The following is an 11,472-nucleotide window of genomic DNA, read 5'->3' as shown; positions in this document are numbered from 1 at the left end:
CCTCTTTGGGTCCTCGATTGACTTAAACCTCTAGAACATTAGGCATTTTGACTTTTTTTCATATTTACAATTTACAAATATTTCCCCTATTTACATTTCATATAATTCTTACTTCAATGTCAAGTTAATCCAGTCAACTAAAACTGTCTATGCAATTGGTTCTAAGATTATCGGTGATATCGCTTTCTTTCGATTTGAAGATAGAGGTCTCGTGTCTTTGTTTTGTGCATTTGAAACACCATTAATAGGGAATTTTTGGGCTAGTAGCTCTCTTTCAAGACCCTTCTCACGTCTTTCCTGTTGCAACCAATAAAGCATCTCTGTTCTATCAAACTTCATCTTCTGCATGTAAGGCCTCCCTTGATATGACACGATGTCGTTGAACGTTTGTTCGATGTACTGACAGTGTTTCGCTATCTTCACCTCGACTTTCTTGAGTGATTCTTCAAATTCTTGTCGCATTTTACTTTCCTTCAGTCTCAAACGTGAAGAACCAGCGTGGCCTAAATACAAGCATATAATTTAAGATCATAGGATACTCGTAAAAAGGCTCTGCTAGAAAATTGAGCAAAATTTTGATAAATTAGGAAAAAGCCAATTTTTCATATGCATTACCCAATTGAATTCTTCCACTATCAACAAAATCACAGTTAAAGCACACCGCACGTTATTCCGAAAATTTGCAGTGCCAGAATTTAAAAGTCCAAAAACTTTGAGCATTTTTAAACTTAAAAAGTGTGTGTTTCAAGTAAGTAGTTTACGTCATTGCTTTAATTACTTCGGATCTCTTGCTTCAGAGTCACGTAACCTATTCTTTTAGTTTGTAGCTGAAGCAGTGACCGATAACAAACCGTCACCGTTAACTACTAAGTAAAATTGCGAGACCTTTTTTGAAGAATCTGTCGGGATCAGATGCCTGTGTCTCAAACAACTCTAGCTTGCTCATGATCTGCTCTCTTGCCAGAATCACAACTGCGCATCTCTCCCACGCGTTTATGGCACTCGAGATCTGCGTCACCTGAAAGCAGTCACACAATACATTAGGGTTGAACTGTTGATTAAGTGATCGTGCTCTGATCTGTTAAATGACCCTGAATTAAAAATTCTCCAAATTTGTATACATAAATTTGTATACATAAAACTGGCGGACATCTACTGAATTATTTTCGAAAGATGAATTGCTCTCAAACAAAACGGCCTCGAGGTGAGGGGGAGTGGAGAGAGAGGGTCTAAACCGCCAAAAATCTGGCCCTCACACCACATGTTTATGTTCGCAGTGGATTCGGCGACTTGTACATTTAGAGGCTAGTATATAGCTATAAGGGAACTGCTCAATGTGCTAACACTCTCCGGGCTCTACCTGTCTATTCCATTTTTGAGGACGCAAAATTAAATGCTCAGACGAGCGAAAAACTAAATGACAAAAAGTTGGCAGCACAAAAAATCGCTTATAAGACCAAGACTATTATAATTCCCACAAACTTCGTTTGAGGGCAAAAAAAAACTGAAAATTTTAAGAACGCAAAAAAGGGAAAAATTCACAGAAAACAGCAATTAGCAACAAACTTGAATTGAATTTATTGAATTCATAAACTAAAATTGAATTTATTGAACAAACTTACTTATTATTGAATTTTTCTATTAAACGCGATCTTTAATTATGCAACAGATAACTTTCCTCTGTGTTGTGAAACAATCAAGTCAAGCGCATGAAAACTTGACTCAAGTCCTTGAACAAGTTGAAAACGGTTACCCGCAAATATGTAATCATCAAAAAAACTGTAACAAAAACCTTTACTCAATAAAATCTATTGACTAGAGAACTTGTTCCCATATATATATATATATATATATATATATATATATATATAGAACAAGTAATTGGTGAACCTCTCCGGACAGAAGCTTCCTTTACGGCCCTAAACGTCGGACTTGAGTCTCCCCACAGTTCTACATTCTGTGCTGGACACAACAGAAAAAGCATCACGTAACAACTGTCACAGCAAGGACGTGAGGCCCCGAGACTGTGCGACGCACGAAATACAGAACAGAAAAGACCAAAAGACTAAAGACAAAGGACCTAAAGAAAAAGACACTTTTGGAGCCAAATTTTTTGGGTTACAGACGCTACCCAGAAGGACGATTTTTTTTGGGGGGTGTCAGACGTTACCCCTTGAGGATTTTTTTTCTACTACGGTTTCAGACGTCACCGTCGCTGATCGCCCGAGGTTTCAGACGTCACCTCCAGAAGTCCTGTTCCCCGGTGAGATCAATCCAAAAATCAGTGTTTTTTACAGGTCAAAAAAGAGAAAAAAGACAAAACCTGAAATTTTTCCATTTTTATCAAAATTTCACTGCCTTTTTAGGCAAATTTCTTTGATGCATACTTGCCGAAATTGATTTAACGCAATGACAACTTCTTAGTGCAAGAAATTGTTCCTAAAAACGAAAATTGTCGAAAAAAACCTTTTTGAAAACAGAAATTCAAAAAACGTTCATTAAGTTCTTAGCCTGATATTCTTATAGAATCAACTTTTAATAGTTCAACCTCACTTTTGAACTTATTGTTAATGAACCAGAAAAGTCATTAATTGTAAAAATTCAATTAGCTATTCAGAAACGAAAATTGTCGAGAAAAACGTTTTTGAAAACAGAAATTCAAAAAACGTTCATCAAATTTTTAGCCCGATATTGTCATAGAGTCCACTTTTAATAGTTCAAACTCACTTTTGAACTTATTGTTAATGAACCAGAAAAGTCATTAATTGTAAAAATTCAATTAGCTATTCAGAAACGAAAATTGTCGAGAAAAACGTTTTTGAAAACAGAAATTCAAAAAACGTTCATCAAATTTTTAGCCTGATATTGTCATAGAGTCTACTTTTAATAGTTCAACCTCACTTTTGAACTTGTTGTTAATGAGCCAGAAAGGTCATTAATTGTAAAAATTCAATTAGCTATTCAGAAACGAAAATTGTCGAGAAAAACGTTTTTGAAAACAGAAATTCAAAAAACGTTCATCAAATTTTTAGCCTGATATTGTCATAGAGTCTACTTTTAATAGCTCAACCTCACTTTTGAACTTGTTGTTAATGAGCCAGAAAGGTCATTAATTGGATAAATTCAATTAGCTATTCAGAACGAAAGTTGACGAAAAATTCGTTTGTGACAACAGAAATCCAAAAAACTTTCTTTAATTTCTTGGCCTGATATTCTTATATAATCTTTATTCGATAGTTCAAAGTCACTTTTGAGCTAGTTGTGACAGAACCAAGAAGGTCATTACTTGGATAACATCCTTCAGTTTTTACAAAAAACGAAAATTGACGAAAAAAAACGTTTTTGGCCAGATAACATCAAAAAGCGTTCTTTTTAAACTGCCTGCTTCATTCTATTATGGAAAATTATCAAAATCCAAAAAACGTCCCTTAAATTCTCCTGTGAGTTTTTTGTTCTCATCAGAAATTAGCGAAAAAAACTTCATTTGTCAAAAATAACTGAAAAAATCTTGCCATACCCAGCAAAAAACAAAAAAGAACAAAAATTGTTTTTTGAAAGAAACCTATTTTTTGCAGAAGTGCACGGTCTCAGACGTTGCCGTCTGCGAAGTCCCTTAGCCCTATGGTTTCAGACGTTACCATACTGAGAAGAAGAAAATAACGGTTTCAGAAGTTACCAATCTTTGATTTTTTTTTTCAACATCAAAACGGATTCCTTTTCACAAAGAGATCTCAGACGTCATCTCAATCAATTCTTTGAAAATCTAGCCATATGCGAAAACTTGGTCTAGTGTCATGGTTTTGGAGGGCACTAAAAGCACTACGAGATCACTCAAATTAACACAGAGTTGGAGAAAAGAAAAGTTTTCAGAAAAGAAGAAAGTTACAATTTCTACAAAGTTTTCAAGCTTCTTGTGGTTTATTACAGTTCTTCAACCTTTTGTGTTCTTCTCGTAGCCCTTGTTGCCTACACGCATCGCATTTAAAACAAGTTCTCAGGTTTTAGCCCTCAAAAAAACTCCTTGAAAAGAAACAAAAAGAAATTTGCTTCCTATAAATTTACGGAAAGGTCTGTCAGATTTTAATCGCTAAGGTTTTACGGTTAGGGTTAGGGAAATAAGTGAATTTTTCCGGTAGTTCTCAGGTCTGGTGGTGGATCATTAGCTATTTGCTGAGAACTTTTATCAGGTTTAAAATTTTACAAGAAAAAATTAATTTAATGTAACAATTATACGGGTTCTGGTCTAATATCGTTTCAACTGCATAATTGTAGCAAAGCACAAGTTTCCTGTCAATCAGAGTAGCCAAACACATTAGTTGAAACAGTCAAAGCCAGCTATTTAAGCAAAACTTGTGTTTTTTTTTTAAATAAAAAACAAGCAATTATTTGGGTCTGTTGAACAAAAGTCGACTAAAGCGCGCGAACGTTCGGAAAAAATTTCAAATTTGTTTTTAGTGCTAAAAAGCTAGATTTAGCAAGCAAAACACACACCCTAGGACATCTGTTGTTGAGAAAAGTTGCGTCCCTGAATTTTTGAACAAGAAAAAACTAGGATCATTAGCATTCAAACCTTAGACAACTTTTACATCAAAATTTGCGTCGCTCCGGTTCTTTAAGCCGTTTTTTACCTTCAATAAAGAATTTCAACGTCACGTCTACAACAGTAACAAACGCGGTCAACAGAACACAACAAGCAGCAAGATGTCTAAGCAGATCACTTCTGAATGCCAATTTGCCATCAACATGTTTAAAGCGACAGAAATGGCCATGAAAAACCAGCTCGACCTTTTGGAAAAAACCATTCAGCAAAGAAAGAGTTTTCGATCCTTGTCTCTGCTGATTGAACGAACCAGAGCAAACGAAAAGGAACTCAAGGAGATGTCGCAGAACGTGATGAAGCAGCAGCCTCATCAGAATACAGCAACATCAATTCTGAGCAGACAAACCAAACTAATCAACCGTCTTAACGAACTACAGTTGCAAGTTGATCTTTTGGACGATGATGGTCAACTGAGCCAGTCCTCCCAACGGATCAGAAATGATATCAGCATGATCTCAAGCAGAGAAAACCGATCTCACCAATCTACGCCCGTCTCAATAGACACCAATGAAGACAAACAGCTCCCATGTAACCTGGAACAACAGAAAAGCAGCCCAGCCAACCCAATTCAGCCTCCCGCTATCCCACCTCGACCAGGAAGACCAACACTTTTTCTTCAACAGTCAAGTGTTCCACAAATAAACTTCGAACGTGTTCTTGGCGCTCACCAAAGACCAACAGAAATGCAAAACTTGGAAATCAGTCAGCAAGAACATAATTTTACAGGAACTGATAACCACGTTCACAATCCTTTCACACAAGCCCATGATACACTTGTCTTTAATAGTGCAACTGATGACATTCAATATGCCACTATCAACCCTAATAACCAAACAAGCTTGCCACCCTACACTCTCCACACTGTCCCGATCACTATCGACAACAGTGAAGCAAATGAAAACCATTTGATAAACCTTTTGCCGCCTATAACTAACCTGAGCATTTCAAGCGACAGTATTACAGCTAAATCGGAATATTGTGCGTCAAATATCCCTAAGGTCAGCATTACTGAGCATTTTTTCTCAAAACCAGTGACTGAAAATAGATTCATATTTCAAACACCAAATCAAGCTTGTCATGATACCCAAAAGGAACAAATTGCTAGATATAACAAAGGCAAATCAAATCCTGTTATTCAACAGCATTCATTGCAAGCTTTTGCTCAAGAAACTGATTGCAGCCCAAGCAAGAACTTTAACTCAGGAAGGCAGTACCCCACTCAATTTCCAACAAATGCGAATAGTTGCCCGCAGCCAACAAAAAATCAATCAAGTGTTGTTGCGGGAAACATTCAATTACAAAATCCGCAGTACACATATGCCACGCATGCTGATAAAGTAGCCCAACAAAAAAATGTTGTTCTCCCTTCTGAACAACAGAATCCTCAACTGTTTCAGCAGCTTAATAACAGTTTGTTTCCACAAAACCACAATCAGTTTCCTAATAAAACTGCTATGCAATTTTCATCACTTCCTACTCAAAGTTACACTCGGAAACAAACGAACGAAAAACCTGTGGCTCAACTTCGCTCACAACCAACAGTTTTGCCTAACAATTTGCAAAATTATCAAAATCAAACTGCCCCTGACTTTCCAGCATCTTCAATGCTCTTTGGTGCAAATGTACCAAATTTCGTTGACTCACAGACACAGAGCAACGCAAAACAAGACCAAATTTTTCACTCAAACAAAGAGCCCAGCAATTTAATTGTGAACAAATCACACGCCAGTGCATCAAATGCTAATTTCAACCCCGTTACACAATTGACTAATCTTGATTATAAACATTCTATTAAATTACCTCCACTAAAGTTACAAAATTTTAATGGAGATCCTCTGCACTTCCATGAATGGATTATTAATTTCTACAGTATGATCCACCTTAACACATCAATCACAGATACACACCGAATAACGTATCTACAGAATTCTGTGTAAGGAAAAGCCAAAGACTTGATACACGCGTATTCTTGCGACCCGTCGTATTACCAGACAGCCTTAAACGAGCTGATAAATCACTTCGGTGACCGAACCATCGTGGTTAATGCCTTTATCAACCAACTAGAAAATTGGCAAGTCAATCATCAGAACAAGCAAAGTTTTATTGCCTTTTCGTCCTTTTTGAAAAGACTTGTTCAGGCATTCCAGTACCTTGGTTTTATAGCAGACCTTCAATCAACAACGCTACTGAAAAAAGCCAAAGAAAAGGTTCCACACAACCTCATCCTCAAGTGGACCGAGCACTGTTTCACTCAGTTCCGCTCAGACCCATCACTTGAAGAATTCCAACAGTGGTTAGAGCTTCAAGCTCAAGTTTATGATAAAGTTAACCGGGAAAACCCCATAAGAAACACATTCCCCAATTCGAAAAAGCTTGGAAGCTCAAACTTCAACGCTGGTACAGCTAACAGAAACTTTACATCACAGCCTCTAAACTCTCTAGTTGATAATCAGGACAGGAACCAAAAGCATCAATTGCAACAGAGTCTGCAGCCGCAGTCAACCAATTCTTCTCCGAAGAGTTTCAACGCAAACAGATCTTGCGAAAAATGCAAAAGTAATCACAGCCTTGCAGTTTGCCCTGAATACCAGCTTTGCCCTCCTAGTGAGAGATACAGCATTGTTAGCAAAAACAGTTTGTGTACAAATTGTCTTAGCAATGAACACCACAAACAGACATGTCCGTCAACTAAACGATGCCAAGTATGCAGTGGTTTTCATCATACAACATTGCATGACCCAGCAAAACAAATCAAACGACCAACAGCAGCTTTTTCAACAGAAAACGCACAAAAACCTCAGCTTACTGTTTCGTCAAACAACAAGACAGCGGTTGAAAATACGATCAATAATTCTCAGACAAAAGGCCTGCAGAATAAGAATTCAAACAGCCGCTACGGGCAATCCTTCAACGTTCAAAACCAAACCAACCCTCAAAGACGAAACCTAAATGGAAGCAGTACCAATCAGTCTTTTAGCATCAACCAGAGTCCCGATGCACCAAAAAACTGGTATGAGCAGCTTCAACTCATCCCCGTTTCCTTTCTGAAACGAAATAAAGCCTTCGATACATATGCCTTAATTGATCCTGGTAGTCAATTTAGTTTTGTTCTCGATGCTATTTCAGAATATCTTGAGCTTCCATTGCGAATCTCAACAATCAGTTCCTCTTCAGTTCCTTAACACTGAAAATAACATGACTCTCTCTAAAATAAATGAGCCAGTCACCATTACTCCTTACAAATCATCAGAAATTTCCTTTGAACTCTCTCGAGCATACAGCACACCATCTTTAAATGTCAGTGCCGCAAATGTTTTCCAATTGAATCAAATTTGCGATGCATTTAACAACCTACGCCATATTCACTTTCCTTATATTGCCGATGGCAAAATCGGCGCCCTCCTTGGTGTTAACGCCTTTGCATTCACCTATCCCACTCATGTCATTCAAGGAAATCAACATCAACCGTTTGGTGTCAAAACTAAATTAGGTTGGACACTCGCCGGTGAATACGAAAATTGTTGCACAAACAACCATCCTAAATCCTCCAATCTGCCAAACAAAGCCTTCGTCTTTCAAGTTTCAAGAAATCGAATGGACGAACCCGAGCTAGACGAACTAGTTCAACAGTTCTGGAGAATTGAATCCGAAAGAATTCAACCAGACAGCAAGCCTACGTCTCCTCTTGATCAAAAATTTTTCCAGATAATGAAAGACTCAATTAATTTCAATGGACAAAGATTTGAAATTAAATTGCCTTGGAAAGAAAACTCAAATTTGGAAAATAATTATTTTTCCGCCCTCAGTCAAGTCAAAAGCTTGAATAGGCGACTCGAGCGTAATCCTCAACTTCGTGATAATTATATGAAAACTCTGCAAACTGACTTGGAGAAAAACTACGTTAAACCAGTTGAGATGCAAGATCCACCACCGGATCGAATCTGGTATCTCCCACATCACCCAGTTGAGAATCCTAACAAGCCCGGCAAGGTTCGGCGCGTCGCAAACGCTGCCTCTAAGTTCCGCGGACAATCACTAAACAGCAACTTGTTAACAGGTCCTGACCTACTTAATAGCCTACTAGGAGTCCTTATGCGCTTTCGTGAAAATCAAATTGCAGTCCTCGCAGACATCGAAGGCATGTTCATGCAAATTGCCATCAACCAAACTGACCAGTCAGCCCTTCGTTTCCTGTGGATAAACGACGATGAAATCCAACAGTATCAGTTTACAAGACTAATTTTCGGCGCTACCTGCTCCCCATCCTGCGCAATTTATGTTTTGAATCATTGCGTTGATAAAAACGGAGATAAATATCCCGAAGCAGTCAGAGCCGTCAAAAGTCACTTTTATATGGAAGATTACATCCAGTCCCATGATACGGTAACGAATGCCACTAAAACAGTTCAGCAAACGATTCAGAGTCTCCAGGAAGGTGGCTTCCGACTCACAAAATTTGTTTCTAATGAACCCGATGTTCTGAAAAACATACCAACACATGACATTGAAGAAAAAAGTGAAATTGTCAGAGTCCTTGGGCAGAAGTGGAATATGAAAAGTGACACCCTCATTATGAAACCGCTAACAGATTTTTCAACGGACGCAATTGAGTATACTCAGAGGAAAATCTTTAGCCTTGTATGCTCGATATTTGACCCCCTCGGCATACTGTCACCTTTGACAATCCGTTTCAAAATACTTCTCCAAGAAATTTGGAAACTTGGGAAAAAGTGGGATGAACCACTACCCATACAAATACGCAGAAGACTTCAGAAAATACTAGATTCATACTTCGAAATGCCTGAAGTACATCTTACCAGAACACTAACAAGTCTTCGTTACTCTGAGAGTAGTGCTGAATTACACATATTTGTTGATGCCTCAACAGCTGCAATGGCAGCCGTAGCGTACCTTCGAATAACACACAACCATTCAGAGATAACAGAAACTTGTTTCCTGATTGGAAAATGTAAAGTTGCTCCATTAAAGCAAACAAGCGTACCCAAACTTGAACTCGAAGCTGCAGTAATTGGAGTTAGGCTACATTCTACAATCGTGAAAGAATCCTCTTTCGCAATTAACAAAACTCAATTCTGGACTGATAGTCAGGTAGTCCTTGATTGGATTGCATCTTCCAAAAAACAACCTGTATATATTGCGAACCGACTCAGAGAAATTGCAGCATCAACCAAAACAAAACAATGGAGACATATTTCCACATTGAACAATCCAGCCGACCATGGCACTCGTGGCCTAGATCCACGTGAAATATCTCTCAAATGGTTGCAACCTCCAGAGTTTCTGTCATCATCAGAGCAAATCAGTAACCAGGCTGTACCTTCGAAACCAGCTGTCGTAGCAACCACAGCACATACAGCTTCAAATGTTCCAGAGCCAATCATAGACCCAGCACGTTTTTCGTCTTGGACGAAAATGCTACTCACCTTAGCCACTAACTTTAACTTACTGTTCAGAGCAAAGAAACTTCGTGACAGCAAACAACAGTACACAACCGATGACATTGATCTATCTCGGAAGCACTTGATCAGAAATTCTCAAGAGAACTCATTTCACACGGCAGTTTCATCATTAAAAAGGGGCCTCAAGCCCCACAGTAAATGCAAACTACGGTCTTTGAACCCAATCCTCGATCAAAACGGTATACTCCGTTCATGTGGAAGACTTCAATTTGCTCCTGATTCACTTGAAATAGAAAAGTGTCCAATTATTCTGCATGCGAAAGACACAATCACACGTTTGTACCTAGAACACGCTCATCGCATATGCATTCATCAGGGAACAGAACCCGTCAAAGCGTTTGTTCAGCAACGATACCACGTATTTGGCTTGCGAAAGTGTCTACTTGGCATAAAGTTTCGCTGTTTTTTATGCAGAAGATTTAATGCAGAGAACATACAACCGATCATGGCTCCTCTTCCCGCTTTCCGCTTCCCATCAGCCGCAACACAATTCCCGTTTTCCAATAGTGGTGTCGACTTCTTTGGACCATTTTATATAGAGGACACAAAAGGAAATCTTGAAAAACATTATGGTTTGATTTTCACGTGCTTGATCACGAGAGCAGTCCACCTTGAAAGCTGCCCAGATCTCAACACCGGTACTTTCCTAAATGCATTTCGACGTTTCACCAGTAGACGATGTCAACCAGAACTGCTTTACAGTGATAATGGAAAGACATTCATCGGAGCGTCAGAAGAGCTGAAGAAAAGTGTAAAGAGCCTTGACAACGACAAAATTTACAAGGCTCTTGCTGCTACAAACACGACTTGGAAATTCAACCCACCCTATGGCCCCCACTTTGACGGTGTTTGGGAGCGCTTGATACAGACAGCGAAAAAAACGCTGCTGATCATTCTAGGCTCAAAACGACTCTCACTTGACGTATTCCAAACAATACTGGCAGAGAGCGAAGCCATCTTGAATTCAAGACCTCTCACAAATGTCGCTGATCTTCCCGATAACGAGATGCCTCTCACACCTAACCACTTCTTGATTAGTCGTCCATTCAACTCTCTGCCACCAGGAAAATTTGACAGCCAGACTCCAGCCAGCTTCAGGACATGGCGAAATCTGCAACAGATGATGAACCACTTCTGGAAGCGACTTGTCAGAGAATACCTACCGACACTACTCAAGAGATCAAAATGGAATGAGAACAATCAGTCGCCACTTAAAGTTAATGATGTTGTCTGGATCCTGAAAGACATGACTCCTCGTGGAATTTGGCCTCTTGGGCGTGTGCTGGAGGTGTACCCTGGACGAGATGGACAACACCGTGTGGTCAAGGTAAAAACGGCTTACGGTACGTTCGTTCGCCCCGTTTCCGCACTCGCACGCGTTTTGGCTGATTA

At 39.0% G+C, this 11,472-nt stretch overlaps 1 protein-coding gene across 1 annotated transcript in view; it reads right to left on the bottom strand.

Moving 5' to 3' along the window:
* Positions 1–42: 42 nt before the first annotated feature.
* Positions 43–11,472, bottom strand: part of LOC142356108 (coiled-coil domain-containing protein 87-like) — a gene marked incomplete at its 5' end in the record, with an annotated part of 31,130 nt that continues 19,700 nt past the window's right edge. Inside the window, 2 exon segments of the mRNA XM_075408076.1 lie at positions 43–503; positions 886–1,018. Of these exon segments, the coding sequence (XP_075264191.1) occupies positions 148–503; positions 886–1,018 (489 nt within the window).

Source organism: Convolutriloba macropyga, unplaced genomic scaffold (genome assembly GCF_964194025.1).
Source record: "Convolutriloba macropyga unplaced genomic scaffold, txConMacr16.3 SCAFFOLD_632, whole genome shotgun sequence".
Classification (NCBI taxonomy): Eukaryota; Metazoa; Xenacoelomorpha; order Acoela; family Convolutidae; genus Convolutriloba; species Convolutriloba macropyga.
The sequence above is the reverse complement of the archived record's forward strand: the minus strand, read 5'-3'. Positions and strand labels throughout refer to the sequence as shown.